The following is a 17000-nucleotide window of genomic DNA, read 5'->3' as shown; positions in this document are numbered from 1 at the left end:
TGTATTTTCATTTCTTAGTGTCACTGTTCCAGCTGCTTGTAAAAGAAAAGACAAGATTGAAGTTTTTTTTGCATCAGGCATTCAGTTGTGTTTCAACAGTAACTGAATGGCCCTTTGTTTACAGCGTTCACTGTCAGCGTCAGCCCCTTTTAATGAGGATAATGTCTGCCAGCCTTCATAATTTGAGTGTCCTCAGATGACTCCACAGACCAATCCTGGAGCCACAAGGCTTTGGGCAGAGGGCACAAAGGTTTTTGTGTGGAAATGTTTTGGACTTTCTCCTGCTTTTTGTTGCTTCTCGGCAGCAGAAGTTTTATGTGGTCAGTTTTTGACTATGGCCTTGTTGCACCATCTCATCCAATGTGGTCCAGTGAGTAGCAAAATCCTCCTGTGCACTGATGTCAATTTGTCCCTTTTTCAGTAAGGCTTCCATAATGTTATTAAAATGTTTTATCTGTTCACTGAGGGTCAAACATTATGCTGAAGTTGTGAAAACAGGTTCTCCTTTGGAAGCTGATTATGGGCGCAATGTCCAGACCGGCTAAGCTGATTTCACATGATCGTGTTTTGTGATGCTGGAGAAATGGCTTCAGTGAGGCTGCTGGAATCTTTCTGCTGCTTTCCCACTCGACTTTAAACATCCTGCTGAATCTACATACATACAAGTTGTTGTAAAATTTCTCCCATTTGTTCCAATTCCTTGTCAGGTTCTTGTCAACTCTTGCTGGAGAAACTTCACAAGAGCCATTGACTGTCAAGTACTTCACCTGTTTTTCATGAAAACATACGAAGTGAATCTGTGCTGTCTGTTTGAACATAACAGCCAAACGTGACTGTGTCCTTAGCTATAATTTGGAGATGCCGGTGTTGGACTAGGGTGTACAAAGTTAAAAGTCACACAACAACAGCTTATAGTCCAACAAGTTTAATTGGAAGCACACTAACTTTCGGAGCGATGCTCCTTCATCAGGTGATAGTTCCTTAGCTATAGAGCATGTGAACAGGCCCCCAGAAAAAACTTTGATCCTTTTATTCTTCTTCCTTGGACTGTAATGCACCCTGACATCATCATCACTGAAATATATCCAGCGGCAAATTCTGAAAGTGAACAACATCTGTGATGCATTATGTTGAACACAACCTGTGTTTAATAATTTTAAATCAATTATACAAGTAAACAGAAGGTACACTCAGGTGCTGAATCATATTAGCTAATGTATGACCAATAATAATATGTTGTGACACTGGGTCCATACATATCCATGGCCATAATTTGATGTCTGAAACAAAAACAAATTCTGGAGCAACTCAACAGGTCTGGCAGCATCTGTGAAGAGGAAAGAGAATTAATGTTTTGGGTCCAGTGGAGGTCATTTATATTCAGTTTGCAACTGGCTTTTTCGAGGGAATGATGGGTGCCTGGTGTGTGATCTCTGTCATGCTCCTACAAATGCATCAGGACACTGTCACATCGGTTCAGTTTGCTCCGCCAAGACAAAACACTTCTTGGAACTAACAACCAGACTTCTCCGATCACTGGGATTCATGTCAGCCCATAAAGTGACAGCCACGCTCAGACAACAACTCACCAGAGCAAAAGACGTAATGCTCATCATATGCAAGACAAATGTCATTTACAAGATTATATACAAACACCTATATAGGACAAACAGGCAGACAGCTAGCAATCCACATCCATGAATACCAACTAGCCACTAAACACCATGACAAGCTGTCCCTGTTAGCCATACGCACAGACGACAAGGAGCACAAATTTGACTCGAACAATACTGATAATAGAACAAGCCAAACACAGGACGGCCAGAGAATTTCTAGAGGTATGGCACTCATCCATGGACTCCATCAATAACTACATTGACCTAGACCCAGTATACCGACCACTGCACCATCAACTGGAATCAGCAGGAACAAACAAATAAATTCCAGAAGTCACAGTACAACACTGCATCACAGGTGACTTCAGAGCACTGATGATATCACCTAGAAAGGGGATGAAACATTTGCAAATCAACTTCCAAGCTTGGTGAACACACCCCCAACTGCGACAAGGTTCCACACTGCAGCTTGGTCAGGAGGATTCAGGAACATAGTTGGCGTACCCCAGGGGCAAGATACCATTGACTGCGCACATGTGGCACTGTCACAACCATGCAGATTTCATCAAAGTTGCTTTCCATTATATTCAGGTAATCTGTAATCACTGGAGTTGTGTGCTCACAACCCCATGACTCCTACATCCAGGAGCACTCTCCTGTACTTGGTGCATTTGAGAGACCGAGTGCCTTTCAAGGCTGATTACTGGGGCAAGGCTACTCCCTGTGACCATGGCTCATGACACCTTTGTGTAACCCCTGACTGATGCCCATGCTTCATCCAGCGCCATGGTGGAGCAGAGTAAAGGGCTGCTGAAGGTGTGGTCCCTCTGCTTGGACCATTCATGAGTTTGGAAGTATTATCCAGACAGTGCGTGCCACATCATCCTGCCGTGCTGTGCCTTGCACAATCGGAGCTGGCAATGAAGCGATGTGGTGGATACTGAGGAACTGGGGAAACAGGAGCAGTCTTCGGAGGAGAGGAGAGGGGTTCATGAGTCAGGATGATGTCCTTGTCCTTGACTGAGCTCAACTGTGTCGGGTGCTACAGGCCAGTCAGAACCTCACTGACCCCTGTTCCAATAGATGGACAGCTGGGTGAAGCAGGCAATTGTTGACTGCAAAATAATCTTTGGCCCTGGTACCAAAATTTAGATTGCATTATAGCGGCGATGTTCACCCTTTAGTTGGCTTTGTTTGTGTTCCCTTTTGCTTTCTGTCAATAAACCTATCACTTGTCTTTTAATTTTGTTTGATTACTTCCCTGTATCTTATGGTCCAATACTGGACAGTGACAAGCCGAGAGTATCTTGTGGGCATTGGGAACAGTGTAGGAGTGACTTATGGAGAGTGGTTAGACGGGATGTAGCGATAGATGGGTTAAGTGTGTTTTTGTGATGGTTATACAGCAATTAGATTGAGAGACTGTGGTTGTAAATGTGAGGGAGTCAGCCATGTTGACAGTGTGCTGTGGAGTGTGTGGCTTTAGGATTTATGTGCCCTTGCTGGTGAGAGGCAAGGCTGATTGCCAACCCCTCTTCAGGTGCCAACGCTTAGTTGGTAAAAATAGTTTCTCAGTAAATGTTCTCATGAATTCCTTTACCATTTGAATTCTTTGAAAAGGGTACTAAAAATGTTCTAACTAAATTTGCTGTTTATACAAAGATAGGTAGGGAAGCAAGTTGCAAAGAGGAAGCTGAGTCTGCAAACACATATAGATTAAGTGAATGAATAAAAATTTGGCAGATGTAATGTAAGATTGTCCACTTTGTGCGAAGAATAGAAAAGCAAAATTATTATCTAAATGGACTGAAACTGAAAAATACTTTGCCTTATGCATGAGGTGCATTGATCCTCAGGTTAAAGCACTGCCTGTTGTCCCTCTCTTTATTGAGAAAGCAGCCTTATAGTCCTCTGGGACTGTGGTAACTATCATTATCAATTGAAACCTGTTAGGTACGGAGGGGACTTGGTTGGAGAGATGCTGAGATATTCTTCCTCGTAGAGCAATCTAGAGCCAAGGGCACAATTTCAGAATAAAGGTCCTCCATTTTAACATGGAATGGAGAAATTTCTTCTCTAATGGTGTCAGTGTTTGGAATTCTCTACCCCAGACAGCAGGAGAGGTATGGCCATTTAATATATTGATCTGTGAGGAAGTCAAGGACTATGGTGATTAGACAGAAAAGTGGACCTGGATTAATGATCAGATCAGCCTTGATCTTAGTGAACAGCTGAACAGGTTTGAGGTGCTGATTGACCTACTCCTACTACTAGTTCTAATCATGGAGTCATAGAGATGTACAGCACGGAAACAGACCCTTCGGTCCAGTTCGTCCATGCTGACCAGATATTCCTCCTAACCTAATCCCATTTGTCAGCACTTGGCCCATATCCCTCTAAACCCTTCCTATTCATATACCCATCCAGATGCCTTTTAAATGTTGCAATTATACCAGCTTCCACCACTTCCTCTGGCAGCTCATTCCATACATGCACCACCCTCTGTGTGAAAAAGTTGCTCACTAGGTCCCTTTTTATATCTTCGAGTAAAAAATGAGGTCTGCAGATGCTGGAGATCACAGCTGCAAATGTGTTGCTGGTCAAAGCACAGCAGGCCAGGCAGCATCTCAGGAATTTTTCCTCTCTCACCCTAAATCTATGCCCTCTGGTTCTGGACTTACTGACCCTAGGGAAAAGACTTTGTCTATTTATCCTATCCATGCCCCTCATGATTTTACAAACCTCTACAAGGTCACCCTTCAGACACTCCAGGGAAAACAGTCCCAGCCTATTCAGCCTCTATACATAGCACAAATCCTCCAACCCCGTCAACCTTTTTAAATCTTTTTTTGAACCCTTTCAAGTTTCACAACATCCTTTCGATAGGAAGGAGACTAGAATTGCATGCAATATTCCAAAAGTGGTCTAACCAGCATCCTAGACAGCTTGAACACGACCTCCCAATTCCTGTACTCTAATATTCTGAGCAATAAAGGAAAGTATACCAAATGCCTCCTTCACTATCCTATCTACCTGTGACTGTTCTTATCTCCTTACTCGCTCTGAGCATCTGAAAGTTAACTTGGAAAGTAAAGTGAAGGACCCAAAGATTTGAAGGCCACCTCACTTTCAAACTATATTTCTTATATCTGAAGTCAAATTTGCAGACTGCAGAAAAATAGGTGGAAGGGCAAGTTGGAAGAGGGCAAAAAGTTGGGGTGGCGCTGTGGCTCAGTGATTAGAACTGCTGCCTCACCGCACCAGGAACCCACATTCAATCCCACCCCTGGACGTCTGTCTGTGTGAAGTTGCACGTTCTCCCTGTGTCTGCATGGGATTTCCTCCAAGTGCTTTAGTTTCCTCCCACAGTCCAAAGATGTGCAGGTTATGTAGATTGGCCATGCTAAATTGTCCATAATGTCCAGGGATATGCAAGCTAGATGGATTAGCCATAGGTTTGTAGGGAAAAGTTAGGGGGAGTGGGTCTGGGTGCAGTGTTCTTCTGAGGGTCTGTGTGGACTCAATGAGCTGGATGTCCTACTTCCACACTAGGGATTCCAAGAAATGGAGTATAATGCCAGAAGACGTGAAGTTGTTCATTTTGGAAGGGAGGAAAAACTGCAGAAAGCTGCAACACAAACTGTTTTGAATGAACTTGTAGACAAAACTCAAGAGCTGGCAGATAATCCAAAAGAATAGTGAAATGTTGGCCCTTATTGGAGTATAAGAGTAGGGAAGTCTCACTGCTACTGTACAAGGTGCTAGTGAGACCACATCTAGAATAATGTGAGCAATTTTGGTCCCATTATTTAAGGAAAGGTATAATTTCATTGAAGACTGTTCAGAGAAGGTTCATGAGGATGATCCCTGATATGGAGGAATTGACTTATGAGCAAAGACGAAACAGATTGGGACTCTGCTCACTGGAATTTAGAAGAATAAAAGGTGATCTAATTGAAACATATGGAATTCTTAAGGGACTTGACATGAGAGAATCTATAACTTGAGGGCACAGTCTCAGAATAAAGGAGCATCAACTGAGATGAGGACAAATTTCCTCTTTTGAGGTTTGTGTGTCTTTGGAGCTCCTTGCCATAGAGAGACTTGGAAGCAGAGTTCTCCTTTTATATTTCAACGCTGAGAGAGTTTTGATCGGTGGGGGAGATCAGGAGTTACAGGGAAGTTGCAGGAAGGTGGACATGAGTGCCAGATTAGCTACGATCCTGTTGAATGGTGAAGCAGGCTGAGGAGCCAAGTGGCTTACTCTTATTCCTGTTATGGTTTTGTTTCTGTTAGAGCTGCACTTGTTGACTAGTGTCTGGCTGCATCAGGCCCCTCTGATGCAAGGTTCAACAAGACAACTTGTACAGTAGTAACTGTAATGATCTCTGCATTAATACAAAAAGTTACTGACTACATGATTCAATGTACTTCAGTCAGTTCTGGATGTTTATAATTACTTTGGAAGAAGGTCAGTATTTTGAAATCCATGACTGGAGTCATTCCCTCTGTTCTGTCAGTAGTGCACATTCAAGATGTTAAACCACTAACACCATTGTCTTGAATGTGTTTTATGTTTAGACTGAAAATGCAGTGTGGTAAACAATACTTGTTGATAATGATTGGATGAGTAATGGTTCAGTGATACAACACTGGGCAGTTAGCAATGGGATCTGATCTTGGCCAGTTTGTCACAGAGAGGTCAGTTAGTTGCTCAGAAATTTGAGTAATGAAGCAAACCTGTTGACTATGTCCAAACACCAATGTATCAATAGTGGGTCCAGAACTTCCATTGGTATTTCCTTTTATGTATGTAGGCCACCATAAAATAGAATGCACAGTTGCCTGCTTAAAAAATGATTGACTTGGTTTGATTTTTGTTAAATCTGTAACTTATTTCTGAAATCCAGCAGATGTGATTCCAAAATGTCACTAGACTAAACCTGCATTCCATAGATTTGAACAGATTGAGAGTAATTTCTAAGTCAACAACAAAGCAGTCAACTAAACTGAAGATCCAATGGTCAGTTTTATTTTGGCATGGAGGCAACTGATATTGAAGAGCTTTACATTTTGGCAGTATTTAATGCTTACCAGAGGAAATTTGATCTTTGACTTAAATAGCCCCTGTTAAGTAGATTTTAAATAGCATGGGGACAATCTTACAACCTCGATCTTGATTTAAGGCGGCATCTGTTTCAGATCTTCCACTCAAGAAAGTTGGCAGTCATATGGCTGCCATGAAGCATTTGGAGAATTATGGATTCTACATAATCTACATGAATTCTACATTTTCTTCATTTTTGGCCATCTAGATCTCAGGAGCATAATTTAGAACCTTGAGACTTACTGTGTGAAATGCAATGAAGAATTCTTGGATTGCTCTTGACATTTTTCTTGGAACTGTCTGGCAATAGAGGAATGCCTTGACTATGTACTATTGTGGAATATATGCACCGGTATGTTAGAATGTATTTAATTTGTATTACATCCTTAAGTTATTTGGAGCATTTTCTCAATGATACCTTGGGGTAATAAGCATACTTTCACTAATCGTCTTGATTTAACAGTTGAAAGTGGTATATGCTTTAGCACATCTATATTTCAAACTGGCCTTGTCATTGACTTCAGTTTCCAGTTTTGAGCTACAGTTGTATGTGGAGGTGGAAGGAGAAAGGAAAAATGTTCAGTTGACAACTTGATCTTGCTCATGCTTCTGCTGTAGTCCCACACCTTGTCCACCTTTTATGTTTTACTCATTTCTGGCTTGGGGTTGCCCACCACTTCAAACATGCTCATGTTCTCTTGATTCCAGCTGAGTGTTGCTCTGCAAAGGTTGAAGGGCTGGGCAAGAAAAGAGGAGCAATGTAACCAATGTTTACTGTAATTTTCCTGTGTGTACAGCCTATGTATGCACTGTGCAATACACCTACAATTGTACAAGTGCACAACTTGGAGGGAATGTTGGTTGTGTGCAGCTTGACTTTTTTTACACTATACTGTACCTTCCAAAATTCTTCAGAGGTATACCCATGCAGGTTAGAAGACATTGATTGTGGCTGAGAGACGACATAGTCTCTCATTTATTATTTCCCCTGCTGGATAAGGAATATATATTTGCATGTGAGGATTGAATTGTATTTGGGCAATGCTCTGATATACCCCGTGTCAATCTGCTAAATGTTTTATTGCAAATGGCAGTACCTGACAATAAAGTGCATAATTTAAGAACCCATGTCTAGAGAAGAATGAAATGCAAGTCACCAAATGAATAAATTTGTTTTTTAGGATGTTCAAAGTTTTAGTGTTCATGTTAGTATTAATTCTTCAACAACATACTTAAATATCTGTAGGTGGTTCCCATTCTTATTTCTTCTTCTGTTTTCCCCCCGCCGCTTTCAGTTCTTGGACTTTAGGATTTTACAAGAAACAAAATCTCAAAGGTACAGGGCTTGGTCCAACCACAAAATTGTTTAAAGTAATAAAGTAAACCTGCTTATGCCCTGATACAGAATCTCTAGCTTTTCTAAATGATACCTCAATTGGTTTATCCAATTTAAATTCCTCTATGATTTAACTTCAACTCCCATCCAAAACACACACACCCACCACAATGTATTAGGAATGAACCTTTATTGAAAGATTATAGACAAAGCATTTCTGTCCAAATCTTAGTTAATTCAGACCCAAGCCTCCTGGATTTGTTGGTTACCTTAACATCTCAGACCCCAAAACCCCTCCGATTTAATTGATAACTGACAATTCTGTGCATGATTGGCTCTCTTAGTGAGTGCTGGAGATACACAAACCAGTCTGACCACAACTGATTCTCCCGCCACCACTCCTGACTACAGACTCCTCCAGACCAAGATAACTATGATTTGCGTGGAACACTTACAATCTCAATCATGGCTGATCCATTTAGAGTTGGTTATAGGCCTGAGTCAGATGACGAACCTGCTACTTCCGAATGCAAAAAAGTTGCTTCATACAGTCCAACTGGGTATGAATAAATGCAGTCCTTTTATATGTACAAAACCCCCAGTCCAGACTGCACAATCAGTTCATCATGGTTTAAAAAAAGCATTTCTCCAATTGGAGATGACATCGCAACAACAGCTGGCCCACAAAAGGAACAAAAGTTTAATTTATCCCATTTTCCTCCTCAACAGGAACCCATTAATGGTCAGGTTCCAATACTATGGGGTTAGATAGTCAATCTCTTGATTACATCAAACAGGGGCAGATAATAGAATTTCCTTGCACCATTATCCCATGATAGCAGTCAGATGATGTTGAATCCTGTGTACTCAGCTACTATCTAAATTTATGTTTGTATTTGTTTTTATTTGCAACACTGTGTCCATGGGTTTTGAGGTTAATTTTTACATGTTTCAAAGAAGTCCAGTTGAAGGGATTTCTGATCCTACATGCAATGTCTAGTTGATCAGGATAAATGTATTTTTTAATTGTAAAACATAACCATAGTAGAAGATTTTCACCAAAATGAAGAGAGTAAACAAAGTATGTGATTAAATGACATTAAGGTCAAGTTTTAAAGGCTTTTAAATGGTTTGAGAAAGGAAAGACTGCTTTCAACATTCTAGACTTGAATGAAATTGAAAATTTTACGATGATTTTTGATTTTGAAAACTGAATGGAGGTAGAATATCTGGATCATAAATTTGAGGGAAATAATCCACAGTAGCATCAAGCAAATGAAGAGACTGTGATTAAATATATATGTGGACCCAGTGGAAGAGAAGGCAGGTAGATAACTTATGATTTTTAAAATCACTGTTAGATGTTAGCAAGCAATATTACATTGATATTTTATTAAGTTTGATGCTGTGGGTCTGACCATTTATTATCAGTTTATCCATTTTCTTTAAAGGGTTGAGTATACGTTACTTGTCGATTGGATGCATTCTGACGTTCAAATACACCTGGTTGAATATTACTAATTTCAAAAATGGGAATAAACTGGAAAATCCCAGTGGGTGTACCTCGCTGGTGGTGGTGGGGTTTTGATTGGAGGATGCATCCTCCACCAATTTGTGCTGGCTTCAAATTTAGATTTTTTTTGTTTTAATGTATTTGTTCTGGATTGTTTCTGCTGACCTCCATTTGCTGTAGTCAGGTGGGTAGAATGTAATCACCTCTCTCTCTACCCACCATTTGTCTTTTTAACAGTTCTTCCTGAATTTACTAAGGACCACAACCCAACTCTCTGCCAATGTCAATTAGTTCAGTTCTCCTAAAACTTATCCTTGCTATTCATTACTGCTAAATCCCACTCTACGTTTTGTTTACTTGTCATTGAAATAAAACAGTTTTTAAAAAGCCCCATATCCACTTGGAAATTTGTGGGGCTAACCTCTTTCAATTGTTGGAGTTGGCATGATGCGAGAGTTAAGCAATTTTATGTGATTGTTTTGGTAAAATTCTGAGACTATGCTCAAATGTAGGGTATTTCAAGAACAAAATCAGTTTAAAATAAACTGGGTTAATATTACATGTTATGATGCAATAAAGTTTAAACTGAACAAATAAATGTTAGTTATGCAAAGTGACAAACAAATCAGAGGGCTCAAGAGGATGCACAAAGTAAGGAAAGATAATACAGGTAAAAACACTAAAACTTTATCCTTAATTTAAATTTGAACAGAGGACAGTGCTTGCAAAGACAGGTCAATATTTCAGTTGGAGAGTCTGAGATCTCAAAAACAACTTGGAAAGTAGAAGTGAAACTAAACATGAATATCTGAAATGGGGGGGGAAAGCAATAAAAATCAGCCAATGCAATATCAAATGCAGTACAAACCAATACTGAAACAGCAAGACCTGGATAATATTCAGGTTTGGGCCTACAAGTGACATATAGAACATTACAGCACAGTACAGGCTCTTTGGTCCTTGCTGTTGCGCTGATCTGTGAAGCCCATCTAACCTACACTATTCCATTCTTGGCCATATGTCTATCCAATGACCATTTAAATGTCCTTAAAGTTGGCAAGAATACTACTGTTGCAGGCAGTGCATTCCAAGCCCCTACTACTCTGAGTAAAGAAACTACCTCTGACATCTGTCATGTATATATCACTTCTCAATTTAAAGCTATGTCTCCTCTAGTTAGCCATCACCATCCAGAGAAAGAGGCTCTCGCTGTCCACCCTATCCAACCTTCTGATTATCTTGTATGTCTCAATTGAATCACCTCTCAACCTTCTCTCTAACAAAACAGCCTCAAGACCTTCTCTCCATATCAGGCAACATCCTAGTAAACCTTCTCTGAACCCTTTCCAAAGCTTCCACATCCTTCCTACAATGTGGTGACCAGAACAGTACGCGATACTTCAAGTGTGGTCGCACCAGAGTTTTGTACAGCTGCAGCAAGATCTCATGGTTTCGAAACTCAATCCCTCTACCAATAAAAGGTAACACACCGAATGCCACCTTAACAACTCTATCAACCTGGGTGGCAACTTTCAAGGATCTGTGGACCGGGACATCAAGATCTCTCTGCTCATCTACACTACCAAGAATCTTACCATTAGTCCAGTGCTCTGCATTTCTGTTACCCATTCCAAAGTGAATCATCTCACACTTTTCTGGTTTAACGACCATTTGCCACCACTCAGTCCAGCTCTGCAGCTTTTCTATGTTTCTCTGTAACCTACAACATCCTTTGTCACTATCCACAACTCTACCAACCTTAGTGTCATCTGCAAATTTACTAACCCAGCCTTCTATACCCTCATCTAGGTAATTTATAAAAATGACAAACAGCAGTGGACCCAAAACAGATCCTTGTGGTACACCAATAGTACCTGAATTCCAGCCAATTTCTGATCCAAACCACTAAATCACCGTCAATCCCATGCCTCTGTATTTTGTGCAATAGCTTACCGTAGGGAACCTTATTAAACATCTTACTGAAATCCATATACACCACATCAACCGCTTTACCCTCATCCATCAGTTTGGTCACCTTTGTGCCACTCAGGTGCCAGATAATGACTATCTCCAACAAGAGAGAAGCCAACCCTTATCCCTTTGACATTCAAAGATATCACTGAATACCCCACTATAAACATCCTGAGGGTTACTATTTACTAGAAACTGAACAATGGGCTGTAGCCTAATGATATTATCACCTATTTATTAATTCAGTGACCCAATAAACCACCACCACCACCACCACCACCCTATCTGCTTTCCGTAAAGACTGTTCTCTCCGTGACTACCTTGTCAGGTCCATGCCCCCCCCCCCCCAACAACCCAACTTTGCCTCCCAGCACCTGCCCTGCCATCGCAAGAATTGCAAAACTGCACCTACACTTTCCTCCTCACCTCCGTCCAAAGCCCCAAAGGAGCCTTACAAATTCATCAAAGTTTCACCTGCACTTCTACGCATGTCGATTACTGTATCTGTTCCTCCCGATGCGGTCTCCTCTACTTTGGGGAGACAGGACGCCTACTCGCAGAGCACATCAGAGAACACGTCCGGAGCAACCACACCAACCAACCCCACTGCCCTGTGGCCGAACATTTCAACTCCCACTCTGCTGAGGACATACAGGTTCTGGGCCTCCTCCATCGCCACTCCCTCACCACCTGACACCTGGAGAAAGAATGCCTCACCTTCCGCATCAGGACCCTGCAACCCCAGGGCATCAGTGTGGATTTCACTAGTTTCCTCATTTTCCCCCCCCACCCCACCGTTCCAATCTTCCAGCTCAGCACCGTCCTCATGATCTGTCCCTCTTCTCTGACCTATCACCTCTTTCCCCCCCCATCTCCATTCACCAATGCACTCTCAGCTACCTTAACCCCCCCCCCCCGTCCCACCCCCCCGTCCCACCCCCTGCCATTTATCTCTCCACCCCCAAGGCTCCCAGCCTCATTCCTCATGAAGGGCTTTTGCCTGAAACATTGATTTTTCTGCTCGTCGGATGCTGCCTGACCTGCTGTGCTTTTCCAGCACCACACTCTTGACTCTAATCTCCAGCATCTGCAGTATGCCCTTTCACCTAGATAAAACCATCTGTTGGAAAACCTAACTAGTTAATTCGCCCCCTTAGGGACGAAAACCAAAGTCTTACCTGGTTTGACTTGCATGGGATACGAGACCTACAGAAATATGTTTGATTCTTCACTGCCATCTGGGTAATTAAAAATGGACAACAAATGCTGATCTGATTAGCAATGCCTAAATCATAAGAACAAATGAAAAAAATGTTTCAGTTCAGTGAACATTTCAGTTCAGTCTTAATTATTAGTAAAGTGAGGAAATGGTTCATCAACAGTGCTATCGCATAGCATTTGCTCAGCAAAACCCTGCTGACACTTTGTGGATTCTGCCAGGGCCACTTGGGTGGGGTGAGAATGATTGGCCTGTATGCCAAAGCAGCATTCAATTAAGTACAGTATAAAGGAGCAAAACTGGAATCAATGGGAATCTGGGGGGAGGGAGTCTTCATTGCATACCCAGTAAAAAGGAAAATGGATGTGGTTGTTGTGCAGAGTTCCATCTCTGCAACACTCCCTCAGGCTAGTGATCTCGTCCCAACCATCTTTAACTACTTCATCTCCGTCATATGGTCCGTGATGGGTTGTCCACTCATGATTGCACAATCCTCTGCACCATTCATGACTCCTCAGAAACTTAAGCAACTTGTGTTCATATGCAGCAAGACTTGGAAAAACAAGTAACAGTTGAGTCATGCGTGCATGCAATGACCTAGAGTAAATCTAACCGTCGTTATTTGATGTTCAATGCCATTACCATCAATGAATTCTCCACTAACAAATTGAACAGGAACTGACTTTAAATACTGTTGCTACAAGAGCAGGACAAAGACTGGAACTTCTGCAGCAAATACTCACGCTGGATGTCCCAGAATATGTCCACCATCAATAAGACACAGGTCAGGAGTGTGATGGGTATTTGAGTCACAGAGTTTGATGCTGGAAAGACACAGCAGGTCAGGCAGCATTTAAGGAGCAGGGGAATCGATGTTTTGGGCATAAGCCCTTTGATGGGTATTTGCCCAGATAGGTGCAGCTCCAACAACACTCTCTAAGCTTGCACCTTCCAGGGTAAGGCAGCCTGCTTGATTGACACCAATTCACCACCTTGAACATTCACTCCCTCTACCACCAACCTGCAAGATGCCCTGTAACAACTTGCTGAGTTTCCCCTCAGAGCAGTTTCTGAACCTATGATCTCTACTGTCTACAAGGACAGCAGATGCAAGGGACCCCACAGCAATTATTACCAGCAGTGTTGCTGTTGTTCGGCAGCCCATTTGCCTATGGGTATTTGAGGTCGTTAAGTCGGCAACGAATGCTAACTTGAGGGCCCCATCATGTTTCTGCATTTAACCAATGTAGGGGGTGGGGGAGTCTCTGACTTTTTTTTTTCTCTCCTTTATCACCGCAAGTTTCCATCCAAGCAACATGCCATCCTTTTTACCTTGAACTATATCGCTGCCCCTTTATTGTTGCTGGATAAAAATTCTGGAACACCATTCGTAATAATGTTGCGTGTATCCTTGCATTTGAAAGACTGCAGCAATTCAAGAAACGGTTCATCATCGGCTTCTGAAGGGCAGTTTGGGATGGGCAATTATTGCTGATTTAGCCAGTGACTTCCAGAATTCATGAATGAATCTTTTTTTAAAAAAAACTTATTTAGATAATAGACAATCATTGCATCATTCATGATATGACAAATCAGAAATAAAAACTGAAAATACTGTAGGTACTCAGCAGGACTGACAATAGCAGTGGAGAAGTAAACAGTTAATGTTAAGATTTGGGAAATGATTGAAACTAGTTCAGAAGTAGGAACAAAAGAGAGCAAAGAATAAAATAGAGGATGGAAGGCAGGAGCGATAAAATGACAAAAGAACTATTGATGCAAGGCAAAAGGGAATGGAATGGGACACATCAAGAAAGTCTCCTTATTTGTCATTGACTCAATAACACTAAAAGAGATGGTCTTGAGATGTAATGGCAGTTGCAGGTTCATTGCTGACCACAGCTGTCTGCGGAAAAAAAATGGGAGCAGTGGTAATAATGTGAAATTGTTGAACTTGACCCACTATCCCAAGGTGCTTATCAACTGATTTGAACTACTCTTAGTATTTAGTTTAGACTTCCTCTCCAAATGTTCATGGAATATAAATGAGTAGTCAGAAAAATCAAAAGGTTGTGAAAATTAATTGCATGTTCGATTCTAGAACAAAGGTCATTGATTGAGCTGTATAGAGCATGTAAACCTTTAATCTGCACTAAACAAACTAATCTTGGTCAGGGCAGTGGTAAATTGCTACATCTGACTTCAGCATTCATGGACCAGGAAAGGAAAGCCAGAGATTTCCAGTTTCCATTGATGCCCATCATTTCCAAAGAACTGTGTAAAGATTAGATTAGATTAGATTACTTAGTGTGGAAACACACTAAGTCCACACCGACCCGCCGAAGCGCAACCCACCCATACCCCACATTTACCCCTTACTTAACACTACGGGCAATTTAGCATGGCCAATTCACCTGACCCGCACATCTTTTGGACTGTGGGAGGAAACCGGAGCACCCGGAGGAAACCCACGCAGACACGGGGAGAACGTGCAAACTCCACACGGTCAGTCACCTGAGTCGGGAATTGAACCCGGGTCTCAGGAGCTGTGAGACAGCAGTGCTAACCACTGTGCCACCGTGCCGCCCGTAAAGCTGACTCAAGGTAAGTATCTTGGCTGTGATTCCAGCCTACATAACAATATTTAATACTTAAATAGATAATGGAGAGTTGAACATTGACTTAAAGCAGTGGAGATAGAACTTTACCATACCGAGTATCAGATGCTCAGGAGGAGGAAGGAATAAAATTGTGGAAGAGACAACCCATTCAGAAAGACTACTGAGGTGGGAGAAAAGTAGTTGCAAGTTACCTGCTGTCCAGAGTATTTGCTGGTGATTTCACTCCATACTCAAACCACTGCATGTCCTTTTCTGCATGCAAGAGTTGGACATTTCCTTTTATAATTAATTTGAATCTCTGACTTTTCTTCCTCCTTTATTCCTCAGCAGCACCTGCTCACCATCATGCAGCGGCCTTCATCCAGGAGGGGGGCCAATGGGAGGCACACTTGCAATGGGGTGAGCAGATCATTTCTGTTTCTAATCTGAAGCCCTGGTTCATAACTGTTAACTTTTTATTCTCAGCAATCGGCATCACTTCCAGAACTGATGTTGGTACCTAGTTAAGAACCTTTAAGAACTATTGAGCAGCTTGAGCGCATGTTTTTTTTTTGAGTATTTGATTGTACAGCAATAGTCGTTGAAATGCTCCGTGCAAGAGATTTTTATACAGGGTTTACGGGATTGAATTAGGGGTGTGTGACACACAAATCACCTCCTCCCCCTTTACAATAGCAGTGACCAATACCAGGCTCCAGTCTCACAAGGGCCTCTCAAGGAATTGGGTCTTGGTGATGTTGGAAATGTAAAGTCAACTGTGATGATTGTAACAAGGTCAACCAGCTAGATCTTATTGGATTGGGGTTTCCTGATTGGGGCTGTAATCTGGTCCAATCAGGGAGCCCTGGCTGATATATAAAAAGTGAGTGTCAGAGATACTGACACTCTGGTAGCTGACTCTGATGACTTGATGCTGGGATACTCTCCTCTGTGGGGTTATTTCAGTGGCAACAAGGATAAAGCATGATCCTGAAGAAACACACTCACAACAGTTGTTTTGAGTTGGAGTAAGCATTTACTTACATCATGACTTTGTTGGCAAGTTTGATTAGTTCAACCCTGTTGTCAAGAACTGAGCCAATACGTGGAAAGAAGGCATTGCATTTTCGAGTAAATGACATTGTAACAAATGAAAAACGTTGACTAATTTTCCTGACGGCCTGTAGAGCTGCAGCTTTTTCAGTCATTAGGAGTCTGGCTCTCCTGAGGAACGAGATTCTTTTCAGGAATTGACTGACACAGATGAGGAAAATTACGAGCCCAAGTCACCTCTAGTTCTGAGTCACCATAGCTTTTACTTGGTGATTCGAGAATCAGAGGACCCCACATTGGGCTTTTTGACCAGGTTAAGATGACGAGCAAAAGCCTGAGAATTTGGTTTAACCCTTAATGAGATGTTTAGGAGTTGTCTAGTATGTGGGATTAATGATGTAACAATGCAAAAGGCCTATTAGCTGAAACCTAACTGGATTTCAATCAGGCCGTACAACTGGCTTTATCATGGGCATTTGGAACATATGATTGTAGGGTATTCTGGGAGTGGACACCCTTGCCAGTCTAACTAAGCTTGGGGAATACCATTTGAAAGCAATTGCCTAGCCTCATTCAGGACCTACT

At 41.8% G+C, this 17000-nt stretch overlaps 1 protein-coding gene across 3 annotated transcripts in view; it reads left to right on the top strand.

Annotated features, from left to right (window-relative positions):
- LOC132827185 (oxysterol-binding protein 2-like) overlaps positions 1-17000 on the top strand; it is a 345989-nt gene that overhangs the window by 24158 nt on the left and 304831 nt on the right. Inside the window, exon 2 of one of the 3 annotated variants that reach the window (XM_060843758.1) lies at positions 15714-15782. The exons of 1 other annotated variant lie outside the window; for it this stretch is intronic. In XM_060843758.1, the coding sequence (XP_060699741.1) occupies positions 15714-15782 (69 nt within the window). Of the gene's footprint in view, positions 1-15710; positions 15783-17000 lie in introns of all 3 variants that reach the window. One more of the 3 variants, XM_060843757.1, reaches the window with a different exon arrangement.

This window comes from Hemiscyllium ocellatum, chromosome 24 (assembly GCF_020745735.1).
Source record: "Hemiscyllium ocellatum isolate sHemOce1 chromosome 24, sHemOce1.pat.X.cur, whole genome shotgun sequence".
Classification (NCBI taxonomy): Eukaryota; Metazoa; Chordata; class Chondrichthyes; order Orectolobiformes; family Hemiscylliidae; genus Hemiscyllium; species Hemiscyllium ocellatum.
The sequence above is the reverse complement of the archived record's forward strand: the minus strand, read 5'-3'. Positions and strand labels throughout refer to the sequence as shown.